This window comes from Chlorocebus sabaeus, chromosome 3 (assembly GCF_047675955.1).
Source record: "Chlorocebus sabaeus isolate Y175 chromosome 3, mChlSab1.0.hap1, whole genome shotgun sequence".
Lineage (NCBI taxonomy): Eukaryota > Metazoa > Chordata > Mammalia > Primates > Cercopithecidae > Chlorocebus > Chlorocebus sabaeus.
The window spans coordinates 19417297-19438371 of record NC_132906.1 but is presented as its reverse complement, the minus strand read 5'-3'; the positions used below and the strand labels follow the sequence as shown (position 1 = coordinate 19438371).

Here is a 21075-nt window from a genome sequence, read left to right as displayed (position 1 = left end):
GGAATACAAATATGTTTTGTATTATTTATTCCCAAAGATAATTCTTAAAAATGTGCCATGGGGATTTGCTGAAAGGATTTCAACTTTTCATTTTGTTCACCAGTCACCCTAATTTTTTGTGTGTGTTTATCCATGTATATGTACTGTGTGCAGAGATTTCCTTTAATTTTATCATGGTTTATATGAGGTAATGAAGGAATACTATCATAGTATTTTGAAGATGTTTTGAAGTTTTGTTTTTCCTATCAGATGGACCTGATATAAAAAATAAGAAGCTTTTTAAACTTCTTATTGAAGTGTAGCATAAATACAAAAATATACATCAGTAATAAGCATACAGTTTATGAATTTCACGAAGTGAACCACACGTATGTATCAACATTTGCTTTTAGTTAAAACTAAATGTTGTTGCTAAGTGTGATGGTTAAGGTTTGTTCACCAATATTTTGAAAAGACTATTCTCCTTAAAAATAAAACAAAATCAAATCCCAACAAAGGTTAAAGAAAGCAAAAGAAATAATAAATGAAGCAAAAAATAATAAACAAAAGGGGCTGGGCATGGTGGCTCACACCTGTAATCCCAGTACTTTGGAAGGCCGAGGCAGGAGAGGATTGCTTGAGCCTAGGAGTTTGAGACCAGCCTGGGCAACATAGAAAGACCTCCTCTCTAAAAAAAAAAAAAAAAAAAAAAAAAATTAGCCACACATGGTGGCACACGCCTATAGTCCCAACTACTTGGGAGGCTGAGGTGGGAGGATTGCATGAGCCCGGGAGTTCACAGATGCAGTGAGCTGTGATCACGCCACTGCACTCCAGCGAGGCAACAGAGCAAGACGTGTCTCAAAAAATAAAAACAAAACCATGCTTGTCCATGTGAGATTGTAGTAAGTCAGTTTTTGAGAGTGTTTATTTCTATCCGTATCAAATGTTGAAGGGCTTTAATCATCAAAACATTTTATTTATTGCTTACTAGAAGCCATGCATTATCACAAGTGATTTAATTACACATTATTCTTACAACAATTCTAGAATATATTATTATTCTTATTTTGGATAGACGTAGAAAGTAAAGCTTAGAGAGGCTGGGTAACTTGCCCGAGTTCAGATACTCAGGCATGGTGGAGTCCTACCTTAAATAAGCACTTGCGTTTTTACTGTTGCACCCTGTTCACCGTGTGTGTATGTAGTGCATTTGTTGCATGGTAAAGTATTGCCAGGTTGTGTTGTAATGGAGTGAGGTGCTGGGTTTTTGTTTTTTTAAATCAAATGTAAAAGGAAGTGATTTCAAGAATAATTCAGAGGTCCTCAAAGCGTCTTCATAGGATAAGGCTTTGGGGCCTCAGTCTGATTCGAAGTCTGGGCACAGGAATTTGTGTCAAAGATGTGTTTTCATAGCAAGTGCAGTGTTTAATTTGTATGCTTATTGGAGAGGCTTTGGGGTCAGGGGAGCTATTGAAGACTATGGGAGCAATAAGGCACCAGACCCCTCTTGGTGTTTTCTTGCCTCGATGCAAAGATATTGCGTGAACTACTTGAAGGTGTGCTCATTTTGCACCTGGCTTTTTTTTTTTTTTTTTTTTTAATTTATTTATTATGATTAAACTTCAAGTTGTAGGGTACATGTGCACAACGTGCAGGTTTGCTACATATGTATACTTGTGCCATGTTGGTGTGCTGCACCCATCAACTCGTCATTTACATAAGGTATAACTCCCAATGCAATCCCTCCCCCCTCCCCCCTCCCCATGATAGGCCCCGGTGTGTGATGTTCCCCTTCCCGAGTCCAAGTGATCTCATTGTTCAGTTCCCACCTACGAGTGAGAACATGCGGTGTTTGGTTTTCTGTTCTTGTGATAGTTTGCTGAGAATGATGGTTTCCAGCTGCATCCATGTCCCTACAAAGGACACAAACTCATCCTTTTTTATGGCTGCATAGTATTCCATGGTGTATATGTGCCACATTTTCTTAATCCAATCTGTCACTGATGGACATTTGGGTTGATTCCAAGTCTTTGCTATTGTGAATAGTGCTGCAATAAACATACGTGTGCATGTGTCTTTATAGCAGCATAATTTATAATCCTTTGGGTATATACCTAGTAATGGGATGGCTGGGTCATATGGTACATCTAGTTCTAGATCCTTGAGGAATCGCCATACTGTTTTCCATAATGGTTGAACTAGTTTACAATCCCACCAACAGTGTAAAAGTGTTCCTATTTCTCCACATCCTCTCCAGCACCTGTTGTTTCCTGACTTTTTAATGATCGCCATTCTAACTGGTGTGAGATGGTATCTCATTGTGGTTTTGATTTGCATTTCTCTGATGGCCAGTGATGATGAGCATTTTTTCATGTGTCTGTTGGCTGTATGAATGTCTTCTTTTGAGAAATGTCTGTTCATATCCTTTGCCCACTTTTTGATGGGGTTGTTTGTTTTTTTCTTGTAAATTTGTTTGAGTTCTTTGTAGGTTCTGGATATTAGCCCTTTGTCAGATGAGTAGATTGCAAAAATTTTCTCCCATTCTGTAGGTTGCCTGTTCACTCTGATGGTAGTTTCTTTTGCTGTGCAGAAGCTCTTTAGTTTAATGAGATCCCATTTGTCAATTTTGGCTTTTGCTGCCGTTGCTTTTGGTGTTTTAGACATGAAGTCTTTGCCCATGCCTATGTCCTGAATGGTACTACCTAGGTTTTCCTCTAGGATTTTTATGGTATTAGGTCTAACATTTAAGTCTCTAATCCATCTTGAATTAATTTTCGTATAAGGAGTAAGGAAAGGATCCAGTTTCAGCTTTCTACTTATGGCTAGCCAATTTTCCCAGCACCATTTATTAAATAGGGAATCCTTTCCCCATTTCTTGTTTCTCTCAGGTTTGTCAAAGATCAGATGGCTGTAGATGTTGCACCTGGCTTTAAAAAGCAGTGTCTGCTTTGGAAAAATGCTAAAGACTAAATTTAACTTGCTTTTTGTTTTGGGAAAATATTTTGTAGGTATTTCGTTTTAAGCTATTTTAGAGAGAATTTTCATGGGATGTTTCACAACACCATATACCAGATTGAGTTCTGCTATTAGAGAAACTTGGTAAACAAGTTATATGAAAGTTCTTGTGCTTTTTGATACCCAAAAACCTGATGAACAGAATTATTAATAAAGTTGGAATAATGATTCATGGTTTCTGAACTATCCACATAGGACATGGATCCACATTGGATTGTGGTATATGGAACAAGCAAGCCTAGTTAGGGAGTCACATATTGCCCTGCTTACATTGGTCACTTTCCTTCTCTTTTTAACTTGATGGTATTGCCACATACGTGATCAACCACAACAAGTGGAAACTATATCGTGGACAATGTTGAAATTTGGGGAACTGTGACTCTCTTCTGCTAAAACTTGGTTTGAATTTTACTATTGCTGCAAAAATGTTTGCTGAAATTTTGCTTTCAACATATGTCCTAAATTTACCTATAATTAATAGAAAGGGGAAATCTCTTTGGAGCTGTTAAGACGTTCAAGAAAGTTATGAAACAATTGAAAATCACTTTATCACTGCAGTTTAATTTGCTTCTACATATTGAAGCTTTGGAAACTCTGATCTTTGATAGATTTTAATTCCAGGAGATCTTCCCTCTCCTGTCCCCTTGGTTTGTGGTTTATTTTGGTTCTGTTCAAAAACCAAAGGGGAAAATAGTCTGCAAGTGAATAGCAAAAGAGCTAATAATTTAAAAATGTAATTGTTTGAATTACTAATATCCCAGATCTTGACAAGAATAATTAGAGCTAACTCAGCTTAGGGAATGCAGTTTTGAATGTTGTCATTCTTCAGAGCAGTGCTCCTGAAGCCTGGATGCAAATTGGACCCACCTGGGGAGCTTTAATATCAGGCTCTGGTCACACCCCCAGATAGTCTGATTTATTTTATCCCATGCGAGGTCAAATATTGATATCTTAAATGTTTCCCACTGTACAGCGAAAATTGATAAGCACCAGTAGAATTTAATTTGATTTTGTGATGCAAATAAAAGATAGAAAAGATGCTTAATCTAATTATTTAAATGATGAGAGTTTTTAGAAGTGTTTTTTGAAGTAGCAGCCACTCAAGTGGAATGTAATGTTTTTGTTAAGTCATCAAAGAAACATTGAAACCTTCATTTCGTTTTGTTTTGAGATGAAGTCTTGCTCAGTCACCCAGGCTGGAGTCCAGTGGCATAATGTTGGCTGATTGCGGCCTCTGCCTACCAGGTTCATGCTTCTCATGCCTCAGGCTCGTGAGTAGCTAGGATTATAAGTGCACACCACCACACCCAGCTAATTTTTTTATTTTTTAGTAGCGACGAGGTTTCTCCATGTTGGCCAGGCTGGTCTCCTCAGGTGATCCACCCGCCTCCGCCTCCCAAAGTGCTGGGATTACAGGTGTGAGCCACTGTGCCCGGCCAACACCTTCATTTCTTAAAAGTAGGTAACATCTTATTGCTTACTATTAAGGAGTGTGGCTATTTTACGAATATCTGCTATCTTCTTCCTGAAGCCCATCTTTTAAATAAATCTTGGGAAAGGGTCTGTTTGAAATGGTGTGGAAAAAAGTGAGGTAGGTAAGATTTGATGATTTTCAGCAAAGAAACCTGAAGAGTAATATCCAATCTCAGTTTAGAAACAATGAAAAGACGGCCGGGCGCGGTGGCTCAAGCCTGTAATCCCAGCACTTTGGGAGGCTGAGACGGGTGGATCACGAGGTCAGGAGATCGAGACCATCCTGGCTAACACGGTGAAACCCCGTCTCTACTAAAAAATACAAAAAACTAGCCGGGGGGAGGTGGCGGGCGTCTGTAGTCCCAGCTACTCGGGAGGCGAAGGCAGGAGAATGGCGGTAACCCGGGAGGCGGAGCTTGCTGTGAGCCGAGATCCGGCCACTGCACTCCAGCCTGGGTGACAGAGCGAGACTCCGTCTCAAAAAAAAAGAATTAAAAAAAAATAAAAATAAAAATAAAAATAAATAAAAAGAAACAATGAAAAGACTAGTTTATAGAAGTTATTTCAGGCAGGGGAACAAATTGTCAAATGATAGACTTAAAACTAAATTAAATTAAGTCCTATTATTGGTTGAATTGTGCATGTGCACACCCATACGCCAATTCATACATTGAAGTTCTAACCTCTAGTACCTCAGAGTGTAACCTTATTTGGTTATTGGAAATAGGGTCATGGCAGATGTAATTAGTAAGAAGTTACACTACAGTAGAGAGGAGCCCTTACTCCACTACCTGGTGTCCTTATAAAAAGGGGAAATTTGGGCTGGGTGCGGTGGCTCACACCTGTAATCCCAACACTTTGGGAGGCCAAGTTGGGTGGATCGCTTTAGCTCAGGAGTTCGAGACCAGCCTGGGGAATGTGGAGAAACCCCATCTGTACAAAAGATCCAAAAATTAGCCAGGTGTGATGGTGCAATCCTATAGTCACAGCTACTTGGGAGGCTGAGGTGGGAGGATCACTTGAGCCTGGGAGGCAGAGGTTATGGTGAGCTGAGATTGCGCCACTGCACTCCATCCTGTCTCAATTAAAAGGTCAGGAGGTGAGTGGAGTTGGATTTGGACACAGAACCCATGTAAACATGAAGACCAGCCATCTGTAAGTCAAAAAGAGAGGCCTGGAACAGATCCTTCCCCCACAGTCTGCAAAAGGAACCAGCCCTGCCAACACCTTGATTTCAGACTTCTAGCCTCCAGAACTGTGAGAAAATAAATTTCTGTTAAGAGACCCAGTTTGTAATACTTCGTTGCAGCAGCCGTAGCAAACTAATATAGGTCCCAATATTTTATTTGTTTTGAAAATCTAAACCTAGGAAAATTCAGCATTTGAAATTTTACTATTTCTTTAAAAGGTAGGGAACCAGTTCTCTGGAATGAATTATAGAATGTGTGGTTATAGAGTTCTTAGGTTTTTGATGACTCATACTTTAGCCAGTTACTAGTCAATCCAGTTTACAAAGCAGTTTATCACGAGCCCAGATCAGCAGCTGGAGTTTCAGGAGTGTGCATTTTTTTCTATTTATGGTAGTAGAGTGGTAAGAGTCTTTCTAGTTACCTGAGAGGTGTTTCCTAAATGTATTTTGTATATACAGATTCAAGCCTCTTACCTGACTATTCATTTTCTTTTTCTTTCTTTTCTTTCTTACTCTTTCTGTCTCTTTCTTTCTTTCTCTTTCTTTCTTTCTCTTTTTCTTTCTTTCTCCTTCCTTTCTTTCGTTCGTTCGTTCTTTCTTTCTCTTTCTTTCTTTCTGTCTGTCTGTCTGTCTGTCTGTCTGTCTTTCTTTTCTTTAAGTCTCGCTCTGTCACCCATGCTGGAGTGCAGTGGTGTGATCTTGGCTCACTGCAACCTCCACCTCGTGGGTTCAAGTGAGTCTCCTGCCTCATGCTCCTGAGTAGCTGGGACTATAGGCTCATGCCACCATGCCCAGCTAATTTTTGTATTTTTAGTAGAGACTGGGTTTTACCATGTTGGCCAGGATAGTCTCGATCTCTTGACCTCGTGATCCGCCCACCTCGGCCTTCCAAAGTGCTGGGATTATAGGCATGAGCCACTGCGCCCGGCACCTAACTATTCATATTCTTACGAAAATCTGAAGTTGGTCTCTTTCTTATATATGGATTAATAGCACCCCGGGGAAACTAGAGATGAACAACTTTGAATATACATCCCATTTCAGTGGACTAGAAAAGAATGGACCATGCTTTTCATGATAAGAGCAAGAACCTCAGGAGAAGGCTGTACGACTAAATTAGGAGTGATCATGGGAAGTGCCCTGCTGACCAAGAGGAACTGGCTATTCCCATGAGAAATTTTATTATAGACTGATTGGTGAAGCCTTGGAAATAATATTGAAAATCATACCTCCACCTTAAACACAGCTCCTTAATTATTCTGGTTTTCTAAACAGAGCCAAGTAAGTATGCCAGCAGAACAAATCTACCATGTTTAAAACTGACTACAATAGTGTATAAGTAAAGGACATGGACCCTGGAGTCAGTTCAAGTTAGTTTTATGATTTGGAGTAGATTATTTCCCTTGCCTCTGTTTTCTCATGTGTAAAATGGATAGTCCAATGTGTGTCTATCATAGCATTTTGTGATGATTAAATAGAGTGATAATTCACGTAAAGCAGTGTGCAAAATGACTAGTGCATATTAAGTACAAAAAATGTTGGCTAATAGCAATGGCAGCAGCTGTGTGGCCACAGTGCATGCTACTCCCTCTCCCATTTTAGTGCATGAGAGCGAATAATCTCGTCTCGTGAAATGTTATAAGCTCAGACAGTAGAATCCATGAATTCAAAATATTAACAAAGCAAAGCCTGCAAGGGCCTGTAGGATCAACTGGTGCTCTTCATTCATTTAAAGGTTCAGAAAATAAAGTCATGAAATCAGGGTTGGAGAAGGCCCTAGATCTCCTGGTTCCCAGTTTTTCTTTTCTGCTGCATGTTGCAGCCTTCTATATCACAGAACCATGTGTCTCTTTTAATTCTTCTCTCTCTCTTTTTTTTTTTTTCTCTTGAGACAGAGTCTTCTTCACCCAGGCCAGAGTGCAGTGGTGCGACCTTGGTTCACTGCAACCTCCGCCTCCCAGGTTCAAGCCATTCCCCTGCCTCACCCTCCTAAGTAGCTGGGATTGCAGGTGCCTGTCACCATGCCTGGCTAAATTTTTGTATTTTTTTTAGTAAAGACAAGGTTTCACTGTGTTTACCAGGCTGGTCTCGAACTCCTGACCTCAAGTGATCCGCCTGCCTTGGCCTCCCAAAATGCTGGGATTGCAAGGCATGAGCCACCACACCTGGCCACTCTTTTTCTTTTTTTAATCCCAAAGACTTCAAAATCATTCTTAATAAACCTTTTGCTTCAAAGGAAACATTTTTTCTTCTCTTGACGTTTGTGTGTTTGAAATTTTTCTTATTAAATAGTTTATTAAAATTATTAAATTTAAACTGAATTTATGATTGTTTAAAGCATTTTAGAGTATGCCTGACTGTACATTTACTGTCTGTTATGGAACAAAGAAATTGGTAGCAGTGATTGCCTCTGGGAAGTGCACTGTGGTAGAAGTGACATTGATTATAATGGAGAATTCTGGAGAATACAGTAATTACCAGTTAGTGGAACAGGACAAGGAATAAAGTGGTAACAAGTATCTGGTTAACCGAAACTCAAGAACTGTATAGATTCAAAATTTTGGAAGTATCCCTTGTTATGTACACATTAGCACACTCTACCCAAGCTGCAGAAGCCAAATAGATGTGGATAGGGAGGAATACTTTGGTTTCATTTGGGTGAGAACTGCTCCTGTGAATTGCATTTTACACGCCTGTCTCTGACTTATCAGTGGATGAAGTGATGAGCTCTATTCCTACCTTGTACATAGGGTTTTTGCAGCATAAAAGTGCTTAACTCTGGACTAAACCTGGAGAAGACCAGGAGCTTAATTGAGCTCTTAGAAGAAAAGAAAAGGAAAAGTGTTTTAACAAGTGCATGTTCATGCTAGGTGGGATTGCATATCTACAGTTTACCTGTCAAAAAAGGGAAAGGGAAGGCTAGCTACACTTTGCTTTGGACATTTTATGTATTTTCTCTAAGGTGTGTGAAGTGTATTTGTATGAGTTACAGTATTTTTTTCTTTCTTTCTTTTTTTTTTTTTTTTGTGACAGGGTTTTGCCATGTTGCCCAGGCTGAAGTGCAGTAGCTATTCACAGATGTGATTGTAGCACAGTATAGCCTTGAACTCCTGGGCTCAAGCCATCCTCCTGTTTCAGCCTTCTAGGTAGCTGGGACTACAGGCACATGCCACCGTGCCTGGCTTCTATAGTATAATTTTTGAGCCTCCTAGTTTCTGTTTTAAAATTTGTTTTACTATTTGAAGAGCCAGTTACTTTTCTAGCTAGCTTCCTCTTTTCTGAAACAGGAAGAAATATTTTGAAATAAAACGATCCAAATGTGTTTTAGGATTATTAACCATAAGTTTCAGAACATAGCATTCTCGAAGGCAAGGATATTATCTGTTTAGCACCTATGATACATATTTAATTTGAGTAATTAAATTCTTATGACAGAAGTAATGTCTAACCTCAGTGGGTAGTTCAGTAAACTTTAATTTTAAAAGATGGAGGCTGCTTAGTTGTAATGAAATCATCAATAATATTTGAATATAGCAGACTTAAGGAAAATAGTAAGGTGCCTGGCATTATATTATCTATGAGCAGGAACTTTTTCTTACATTTGAGAAGATAGCTTGAACCCAGGAGATTTTATTTAATTAACATTTTATTTTTATGTCACTTATTGGTCCATGCGTATGCGTTAATGGTATTATTATTATTATTATTATTATTATTATTATTTTGAGATGGAGTCTCACTCTGTTACCCAGGCTGGAGTGCAGTGGCGTGATCTCAGCTCACTGCAGCCTCCATCCCCCAGGTTCAAGTGATTCTCCTGCCTCAGCCTCCTTAGTAGCTGGGACTACAGGCGTGTGCCACCATGCCCAGCTAATTTTTGTATTTTTATAGAGACGGAGTTTCACCATGTTAGCCAGGATGGTCTTGATCTCCTGACCTCGCGATCTGCCCACCTCGGCCTCCCAGAGTGCTGGGATTACAGGCGTGAGTCACTGCGCCCGGCTTTCATTTTTAAATTTTAATGCCATTATTTGGTTTTAATAGACAGAAATTTCCTAATGCCTAGAAGGATTGTAGAGATACAGCCTAATAATCTAAAAATTAAATTGATGGCTAGTATAAAATAGTTTTGAGCAGTATTTAGCAAAAGCAAAACTGTGTTAACCCTTTGTTTTCATTTACCTCTTCCTAACCCCTCAGCTTGGCGATCCAGCTATTTTTCCTGCCGTAATTGTGGAACATGTTCCTGGTGCTGATATTCTCAATAGTTATGCCGGTCTAGCCTGTGTGGAAGAGCCCAATGACATGATTACTGAGAGTTCATTGGATGTTGCTGAAGAGGAAATCATAGACGATGATGATGATGACATCACCCTTACAGGTGCGTGTGTCTCCATCCAGTAGGACCTTGCTGCAGCACAGCGTTAGGCAGTGTCCTCATCCTGACTTTGTGGGGCATAAAACGCCCCTAACTTGGTTTTAAACTGTATTACCTTCAGAAGCTGGAGCCCTACATGCAGAAGAAATTTACACTTTCTGTTTCATCTGCTGGTTTTAGTACTGTTTGTCATCTCCCATTTCTCCTTTCCTAAATATATTGAGATGAATGTGACAAAATAAGAGGCATGTAAAAGGAACCAAACCTACTCAATTCATCAAGTCTTCACTGAGCACCTTTTTTTTTTTTTTTTTTTTTTTAAAGAGATGGAGTCTTACTGTATTGCCCAGCCTAGACTTGGACTCCTGGGCTCAAGTGATCCTCCTGCCTCAGCCTCCTGAATAACTGGGACAACAGTCATGCACCACCCCACCCAGCTCACTGAGTACTTTCTTATATGCCTTCCTCCATATTCCTGTGAACAAAATGAGTTGTTTTGTAGGGAAAGAGAGAGGAATGTTCTTTTCTTACCACTGCCACAGGAAGCATAATGGTGGGCCATGACCCAAATGTATGATAAGGTCCTGGTATTTTATAGATTTCTTTTCTGGTTCAGTCGGAACTAGTAAGATATTTTAAACTTGAAGATTAGGCTACATAAATGTGAGATTGTAGTAATAATACTTTCATCACTTAGAAACTGGTACATGCTTTCTCTTTCTATTCATTTACATTCATATATCTTGGCCAGGGATGTTGTGGATATTTGAGAAAACTATTTGGAAGCAAATATTTGCATCTTTATTCGTAAAAGAAAGTTTATCAGAAATAGGCATGACAAGGTATATCTGTAGATTTCATAGTGGCAAGTACTGGGGCTGCCTTGTTCTCAGCTTTACCTTAGCATATAGCACAATGCCTTAGAACTGAATAGTAAGTCTAAATGCAGGTTCTGGTCTATTTAGGAAGTTAACATATGATACAGTAACATTTTAAATCAGGGGAAAGGTAGAATGACTGTATCCATCTGGTGGGGGAGAGGCCCCACTGATAACACTGGTTGTCAATACCTCATCTTTGTATTGTCCTCTGTTTGTGTCACTTCTCACACTGCTATAAAGAACTACCTGAGACTGGGTAATACGTATAAAGAAAAGAGGTTTAATTGGCTCATGGTTGTGCAGGCTGTACAGGAAGCATGGCTGGGGAGACCTCAGGAAGCTTACAGTCATGGTGGGAGGCGAAGGGGAAGCAGACACATCCTACATCGCTGGAGCAGGAGGAACAGAAAGCAGGGTGGTAGGGGGTACTACCCACTTTCAAACCACCAGATCTCATGAGAATTCATTCACCATCATGAGAACAGCAAGTGGAAAATCCACCCCCACGATCCAGTCACCTCCCACCAGGCTCCTCCTCCAACATTGGGGTTTAAAATTCAACATGAGATTTGGGCAAGGACAAATCCAAACCATATCACTGTCTTTTTTTTACAAAGCATTTTTTGCATATATTCACATTTTTTGTTCAGAACAAACCAATAAAAGTTTTTTGTTGAATCTAGAGTTACTTCTCCTTTACCAGTAAGGGAATTAGACTAATGAGGTTAGAAGTTTCTATTCATTGCTCTCTGATCTGTTTGTGTAACAGAAGAAACACCACTATGCATGTATCTGGCTTGTAGTTAGTGGGGGTGTAGCAGTGTATTCTGATGTAACTTTTAAAGCCTTAGGATAAGGCTACAGTCTTTGCAAGTTGAGGACCACTGTCTTTCTGGAAGGAGTATTTCTTCCTAGTTCTAGTCATCAGGGAAGGCATTAGCCCTCAGAGAGGACATTGAATCTAGGAAAGCAGGTATTAGATCTTTAGGAGAAGGAATTGCCTCTTCCCTTTAGTGCATCACTCCCTTGCATTTAGACCTGAAGATAGCAGATGACAAGATGTAGACAGGTTCTTTCCTAGAAAATAGAACTGATGTGGAATGGGTCTAGAAGGCAAGCCAGATCTTGAAAACCAGATTCTCTCTTTGCGTTTTTTCTTCCCTTTCCCTTACCTCCCAACTTACCACACTTTTTAACTCTTCCATCCTTTTCTGAGCAATGTCATAAAAAAAGGAAGAACCTCGTAATCGTCCTTATTCTGCAATGGGTACGATGGGTAGCCTTTGAGAAGCTCTAGGGGAAGAAAGAATAAGGATAGGACATTTTTGTTCTTACATGTGTTAGGTGGCACTTCGGATGATGTGTTAGTTTGCTAGGACTGCCATAAGAAAGTACCACAGACTGGTGGCTCAAATGAGACATTGATTTTCTCACGGTTCTGGAAGCTGGAAGTCTGAGATCAAGGTATTGGTAGGGTTAGTTCCTTCTGAGGCTTCTTTCTGGACTTATAGGTGACTGTCTTCCAGTGTCTTCCCATGGTCTTCCCTTTTGTACCTGCCTGTGTTCATATTTCATATTAGAGGGACACTAACCATATTGGATTAGGGCCTACACTAATAACCTCATTTTAACTCAGTTATCTCTTTAAAGACATTCTGAGGTACTGTGGGTTAGCATGTCAACATAGAATTTTGGGGATACCATTCAGCCAGTAATAGATGATATTAAAGAATTACTGTGGGCTGGGCGGCTGCCACCTGTAATCCCAGCACTTTGGGAGGCTGAGGCGGGTGGATCGCCTGAGGTTGAGAGTTCGAGACCTGCCTGACCAACATGGAGAAATCCCGTCTCTACTGAAAATACAGAATTAGCCGGGCATGGTGGCGCATGCCTGTAATTCCAGCTACTCGGGAGGCTGAGGCAAGAGAATCTCTTGAATCTGGAAGGCAGATGTTGCAGTTAGCCAAGATCATGCCATTGCACTCCAGCCTGGGCAACAAGAGCGAAACTTTGTCTCCAAAAAAAAAAAAAAAAAAATTATTGTTAGTATATTTAAGATATGATAGTAGTATTGTGTTAGACATCTTTTAGATACACATGCTGAGGTATTTAGAGATAAAATATGGTATCTTAGATTCCTTCAAAATAATCCTGTACAGAGGGTAAGGACTCGGGGGCAGTGAGTGGGGTATGGTTGAAAGAAGATTGGCTATTTGGTGATAACGGTTGAAGCTGGGAATGGGCACATGGGGATTCATTATATATACTATACTCACAATTTTTTTATTTTGTTTAAAATTTTCATAATAAAAAATTTGACCAGATGCAGTGGCTCACACCTGTAATCCCAGAACTTTGGGAGGCCGAGGAGGGAGGATCACTTGAGCCTAGGAATTCAAGGCCAGTGTGAGCAATATAGCAGGACCCTGTCTCTACAAAAAAGTTTAAAAATTAGCTGGGCATGGTGGCCTGAGCCTGTAGTCCTGGCTACTCGGGAGGCTGAGGTGCTAGGATTACTTGAGCCTAGGAGTTCATGGTTGCAGTGAGCTATAATGGAGCCACTGCACTCTGGCCTGGGAGACAGGGTAAGACCTTGTCTCAAAACAAAAAAAGCAAAACCAAAAAGATGTAATGATTTTATGAAATTTGAGGCTTAGATTATATTTTGAGCTGTCATCAAAATACATGAATTGTTTCTTAGTCTTGCCAGAAAAAATTAAACTTGAATTTCATCAAGTTTATGACTACTCAATTAGAGGGGGTATAGAAAAACATGTTAAGCTACACAATAGGAATATAGTTGGCAAAATCCAAACTGGGAAATTCTACACGAATAAACAACCTGATTTCTTCAACAAATAAATTGCAAAGTAAAAAAAGCTAGACAGATGAATGGCAACTCAGAAATGTATCAGTCAATTGCGATATGCAGACTTAATTTGATTTAAAAAAAAAAACTGTCTTGTCTTTCCTTGCGCCGCCACCATTTATGATTTTTTAACACAATTGGACTTTTGAATGCTGGTTGGCTATTTAATATTAAGGAACTATTGATTTTTTAATTTTTTTTTTTTTTTTTGAAACAGAGTCTCGCTCTGTCACCCAGGCTGGAGAGCAGTGGTTCAGTCTCGGCTCACTGCAACCTCCACCTTCTGGGTTCAAGCAGTTCTCCTGTCTCAGTCTCCTGAGTAGTTGGGACTACAGGTGCATACCACCACGCCCAGCTGACTTTTTTATATTTTTAATAGAAACGGGGTTTCTCCATGTTGGCCAGTCTCAAGACTCCTGACCTCAAGCAATCTGCTTGCCTTGGCCTCCCAGAGTGCAGGATTACAGGAATGAGCCACTGTGCCTGGCCAGGTTTAGTATAATTTTATGTGTTTATAGTTTATATGTATATAAACTAAAATATTAAATGATGTATTCTGGTTCTAGAGATAAGCAGTGTATGACATTCAGAGTAACAGATGTCTTGTGGCTAATTTAATTTTCTCTTTAAATGTGTTGCAGTTGAAGCTTCTTGTCATGACGGGGATGAAACAATTGAAACTATTGAGGCTGCTGAGGCACTCCTCAATATGGATTCTCCTGGCCCTATGCTGGATGAAAAACGAATAAGTGAGTGGTTATGGTTACGATTGTTCATGTTTATGTACTTCGTTAAGTCACTCCTGCCATCTTTCTCTATTAGATAGTAAAATCAAGAGATTAGAAATGATGTTATATATTTTTTGTTACAATCACATTTTAAGGTATAGTAGGAATTGGGATGCCTTTGCAAAAATGTAGAGTTAAAGGCGACATTTTAATTTGAGAATGAAGCCTTTGGGAACAAAAAAATATATAATTTATTAGTTACCAAATAGAAGATCATGCAGAATTTCTTCTCCTAACATATTGATCAGAGTATTCGGGTATCAAGGGCCCAAATGATTATAATTTAGTCATCTCTGTAGTTATTTATCAGCAAATAGACAATAAGCTATTGAAAATTTTACTGACACATCATGGCATAAAATTCACTGCCACATTATTGATCTGCTTTAAATTTCATATTCTCCTTTGGGCTTTTCTGACAATCAAATTCATAAAGTAAATTATTATTAAATCATTCCAAAATATTTATTGAATATTTACTATATTCACAGCAGCAATAATTAGGCAATAACATGAGCTACAAATGAGTAGATATTGTTCCTTTCCTCAAGCTTACAGTTTAATTTTGAAGACAGTTACTTATGTAAATAACTACAAAGCGAAGAATAAAGGCCATGAGTGATAGCAAATTGCTCTAGAAGCAGTGAGTATTCTAGCTGAGAATATCAGAGACTGGCTTCATTAAAGGAGTATTCTGACGTGGGCTGTAAACAACAAGCTTTTAATAGGTAGAAGAGACGTGAACGGTCATTCAAGCTGGAGGGAATAGAGGTAAACATACAGGACACAGATCTGTTAGAGAAAATGAATGAAATCTTTGAGATCAAGATGTTTTGGTGTGAATGAAGTGTAAGCTTCATGGTGGGTGGGAAATGAGATTGGAAAGGTAGGTTTGGAACTAGATTACAGAAGTTTTGTAAGGCATGCTGTAGAGATGGGTTGTGCTTACGTTGTTTTTTGTTTTTCCTATGAACTATGGAAAGATATGTCAGGTTTTTTTTTTTCCCCTAATTTTCCAGGTATAAAGTTTCTGTGTAGAGGAGTATGGTCAGGTCAGACTTAGGTTTCAGAAAATAACTCTCACAGCAATGTGAATAATCAAGAGGAGAAACGAGACACACTGGTGATAGGAAGTCAAGTAAGAAAGACATTGAAATAGCTCAGCTGCGCCTGGACTGGTTTAGGGTATTTGATTTAGGGAAGAGGAAATTAAAAGCAGGAATAGATTTCAAGATTTTATTTCTACTTTAATCTTCTAGTCATAATAAAAACAAGAAATTTTGTCAATCTTTTTTTACTTATAATACACAGTGGACTATAATTAGTTGATTTTATTTTCATTAGATAATAATATATTCAGTTCACCTGAAGATGACATGGTTGTTGCCCCAGTCACCCATGTATCCGTCACATTAGATGGGATCCCTGAAGTGATGGAAACACAGCAGGTGCAAGAAAAATACGCAGACTCACCGGGAGCCTCGTCACCAGAACAGCCTAAGAGGAAAAAAGGTAGGTGGGTTACTTCATTTAGGGCACACAGTCAAGTCTTGATGTAAAATCTAGAGATCGTTTTTATTCTATGTAGTTCTTCCCTACAGCAGTTAAAACTTATGTAAGAAAAATATTGAAGCCACAAAATGGAAATACGAGGTATTTCTTGGCCAGGCACGGAGATTCATGCCTGTAATCCCAGCACTTTAGGAGGCTGAGGCAAGAAGATTGCTTGAGGCCAGGAGTTTGAGACCAGCCTGGGCAACAAAGCAAGACCTCACCTCTACAAAAAATTTTAAGAATTAGCCAGGCATGGTGGGCACCTGTAGTCCTAGATACTTGGGAGGCCAAGGTGGAGGATCCCTTGAGCTCAGGAGTTACAGGTTTCAGAGAGCTAAGATCATGCCACTGCACTCCAGCCTGGGCAACAGAGTGAGAACCTATCTCTAAGAAATAGAATAAAATAAAATAAAAAATAAATAAGAAAAAGAGGTATTCCTTCATAGTACAGTCATTTCTTTTAAAAAAAATTAAATTATTGGGCCAGGTACAGTGGCTCACGCCTTTAATCCCAGCACTTTGGGAGGCAGAGGTAGGCGGATAACCTGAGGTCAGGAGTTTGAGACCAGCCTGGCCAATACGGTGAAATCCCGTCTGTACTAAAAATACAAAAATTAGCCAGGCATGATGGCTGGTACCTGTAATCCCAGCTACTTGGGAAGCTGAGGCAAGAGAATCACTTGAACCCAGGAGGTGGAGGTTGCAGTGAGCTGAGACCACACCATTGAACTCTAGCCTGAGCAACAAGAGGGAAACTCCATCTCAAAAAAAAATTATAATAATTAAATTATTTTATACTTTAAAAATGTTTGGTCTATCTTACAGAAAAGGGATTTTCCAACTTTTTAAAGCCTCAGATTTCTATCTAAACCCTTTCATCCTTGGGTAAGAGCTAGTCAGCTTTCTTCCCAGGGGTTATTGTTTGAAAGCCTCCGCTCTGTACCGGTGATTCCAGTATAAGACTGTAGTTGGAAAAAATACAATGGGTTGGAAATCAGCAGGTAAGTAACTGAAGAGGAGTATGTTAGGATGTGTTGAATGGGAATTTTTAATTTTTTGCCAATTAGGACCACACTTGCATTCTAAAGTCTGACACCTTTTCCATTTTATTGCCTTCTGATTCTATTCATGCTTGCTTAGTATTTTGAGTATAATGTCTTGATTAATAGCATCACCACCCACCCAGTAACCTAAGTTCATGTGAAAGTCAGGGAAATTCCAAGAGCCGAAAATGAAGAGGAAAATAAAAATAGTTAACAGGAGCCGACACTGCAGCAGCTCAGAAGGGCTGAGAAGGATATGCCAAGGGGTTTTGGTTTTATTGCTTATGTTGAGGCAGAAGCTTAGGTTTCTATGTTGGACTATGCAAGATGGGGTATTGGACAGAGATCTCCGCATGCAACTGGGACCCTTGAAGGGATATACCCCCTTGGGGGAAAAAAATCCACCCATTGGCGCAGACAGATGTCAAGGAAGCTTGGGTCCCATTCAGCCAGACCTCTGAGTAGAGAAATTCTGGTTTAATTTCTTTTGGATAAATACTTAGTAGTGGAATGGCTGGATCACATGTTAAGTGTACATTAAATATTTTTCAGAAACATTACTTTCCAAAAAATTTTTTCTTCATGTATTAAGGTGGGGCAATCATAGGACTTGCCTCATTTATTTCCTGTCTCTTGGGGATCACTGACTTTTGTTGACCGATGTCCAATTTCTTCTGTACCATTGTTTCATACATTTTTTCTGTGTTTTTAATGTTTCAGGTGGGAAGATAAATCCATGTTGTGTTATTCTATCTTGACTAGAAGAGGAAGTTCCCACCTAGTCTTTTTTAATAGCCTTATTCTTTGACACTGTTTTTTTTTCTTTTGCTTTAAAAACTCTAATCATACTATGTAAAGTTTCTATTTAATGATTCTATTATGTGTGATTCTTAGAGAACTAATCCTGGGGTTCCTATGTCTGCTGCTTCTCACTCAGAAAGTGTCTTCCTCATGTATTCTGTGATACCAAAATGTGAGTTCTCCTTCAACAGGGCTTTATCTGAGGAAATCCTGTATGGCCTGGGTTGAATGTATAACCCACCTGAGCAATTCTGTAAGAGCTTCTGCCTGGTGCCCCATGGTTGTTATAGCCCTGGGGCTACGTCTTTGTTAATTGCATGGCTGGCAATTCCTAATGTTAGTGGTAATTTAAAATCTAGTTGTAAACCTAGGTTAAGACAGGCCCAGGATTCACGGTGTTTATAGAAAAATTTGTACATAAATGGCTGATCTCAACTCACTGCATCTTCCACCTCTTGGGTTCAGGTGATTCTCCTGTCTCTGCCTCCCAGGTAGCTGGGATTAAAGGCATGCGCCACCACACCTGGTTAATTTTTGTATTTTTAGTAGAGACGAGGTTTCACCATGTTGGCCAGCATGGTCTTGAACTCCTGACCTCAAGTGATCCACTGCCTCGACCTCCCAAGTGCTGGGATTACATGGATGAGCCACCACGCCCGGCCATTTATATACAAATTTTTCTTAAATATGTAGTGTTTGTTTACCCAATCAGCAGTTATTGGGATTTGGGTTATTTCCAATTTGGGGCAGCTACAAATAATGCTGCTAAGAACATTTGTGTATCTTTTTTTTTTTTTTTTTTTTTTTTTTGAGATGGTGTCTCGTTCTCTCACCCAGACTGGAGTGCAGTGGCACTTTCATCAACACAATAAAAATACCACTCAACAATAAAACAATATACAATTGGTACATTCAACAAAAATGGATGAATCTCTCAAAATAATTGTGCTAGGAGAAGGAAACCAGAAGAAAAAATATGCTTCTACAGTTTACCCCCAAACAATGTGGGGGTTAGGGGTGTCAACCTCTGCAGCCAAAAATCCATGTAAAACTTTTGACTCCCCAAAAAGTTAACTACTAATAACCAACTGTTGACTGGAAACTGGAAGCCTTATTGGTAACATACAGTCAGTTAACACATATTTTGTATGTTATATGTATTAAATACTGTATTCTTACAATAAAGTAAGTTAGGGAAGAGAAAATGTAATATTAAGAAAATCATAGGCCGGGTGTGGTGGCTCATGCCTATAATCCCAGCACTTTGGGAGGCCAAGGTGGGCGGATCACTTGAGGTTGGGAGTTCGAGACCAGCCTGACCAACATGCAGAAACCCCGTCTTTACTAAAAATACAAAATTAGCCAGGACTGGTAGCACATGCCTGTAATCCCAACTACTCGGGAGGCTGAGGCAGGAGAATTGCTTGAACCTGGGAGACGGAGGTTGTGGTGAGCCAAGATCGCACCATTGCACTCCAGCCTGGGTAACAAGAGTGAAACTCAGTCTCAAAAAAAAAAAGAAAGAAAGAAAATCATTAAGAAGAGAAAATATATTTACTATTTATTAAGCAGATGTGGATCAATAAAGGTCTTTTTTTTTTTTTTTTTGAGACAGGGTCTTTCTCTGTCACCCAGGCTGGAGTGCAATGGCAAGATCATAGCTCAGTGCAACTTGGAACTCCTGGGCACAAGCGATCCTCCCACCTCAGCCTCCCGAATAGCTGAGACTACAGGCGAGCCCCACCACACCCAGCTAACTTCTTATTTTTAGTTTTGTAGAGGTGGGTCTCGCTGTGTTGCCTAGCTTGGTCTTAAACTTCTAGGCTCAAGCATTCCTCCTGATTTGGCCTTCCACAATGCTGGGATTACAGGTGTGAGCCACCCTGCCTGGCCAAAGGTCTTCATGCTTGTTGTGTTTATGTTGGCTAGGCTGAGGAGGGAGGAGGAAGAAAAGGGTTTGGTTTTGCTGTCTCAGGAGTAGCGCAAGTGGAAGGGGAGGCAGGAGACACAGGCACACTTGATGTAACTTTTTTTGAAAAAAGATCACTATATAAGTGGGCCTGTGCAGTTCAAAGCTGTGTTTTGTTTGAGGGTCAGTTTTATATTTATATAAAGCTCTAGAAACTACAAACTAATCTATAATGACAGGAAACAGATGAGTGGTTGCCTGTGGATTGGGCAGGGTGAGGAAAGGCAAGATGTAAGGATTGCAAAAGGGGACAAAGTACTTTTGGGGTGATGAATATATTCATTGTTTTGAATGTAGTGGTGGTTTTAGTATACATAGTCACAACTTGTCAAATTATAAACACCAAACATATGTAGTTTATTATAAGTCAGTTATACTTCAACAAAGCTGCTTAAAAAATAAAAGACTAATATTCTACTTACTGTTGAAAAACTATTGGTATGATAAAGAACCAAATGGAATTTATAGAAATAAGAAATGAAATTGGGCCATGCTCAGTGGCTCATGCCTATATTCCTAGCACTTTGGGCGTCTGAGGTGGGCAGACGACCTGAGGTCTGGAATTCGAGAGCAACATGGTGAAACCCAATCTCTACTAAAAATACGAAAAAAAGTTAGCCAGGCATGGTGGTACATGCCTGTAATCCCAGCTACTTGGGAGGCTGAGGCGTGAGAATCGCTTGAACCCAGGAGGCGGAGATTGCAGTGAGCCAAGATCGCACCACTGCATTCCAGCCTGGGCGACAGACTGAGACTCTGTCTCGAAAACAAAAAAATGAAATGAAATTGAAAACATAATATGTGGATTAAAACATAGACTGGTCACTGCTTAAGAAAGAATTGGCAAACTCCAATAGATTTGGTGTGAATTAAAAAATATGGAAGAGTTACAGACATGGAGAACTAAATGAAAAGGTCTACATGTTTAATCAAAGTTCCAGAAACAGAGAATATGAAAAGTGAGGAAGAGACAATATTCGAGAGATAGTGACTAAGAATTTTCCAGAATCACATGAATCCTCAGCATTGTAAATCCTGAGTGGGTCAGCTACAATAAATCTACTTTGTTGGTAAAAATGCAGAACACCAAAGACCTCTCTTCAAGTTCTCCCTGCTCCAAACAAAAAAAGAAG

General features: G+C 39.6%; 1 protein-coding gene across 1 annotated transcript in view; it reads left to right on the top strand.

Annotated features, from left to right (window-relative positions):
* ELF1 (E74 like ETS transcription factor 1) overlaps nt 1-21075 on the top strand; it is an 86127-nt gene that overhangs the window by 51278 nt on the left and 13774 nt on the right. The window contains exons 3-5 of the mRNA XM_007960219.3: nt 9860-10040; nt 14429-14536; nt 15920-16087. Of these exons, the coding sequence (XP_007958410.1) occupies nt 9860-10040; nt 14429-14536; nt 15920-16087 (457 nt within the window). The remainder of the gene's footprint in view (nt 1-9859; nt 10041-14428; nt 14537-15919; nt 16088-21075) is intronic.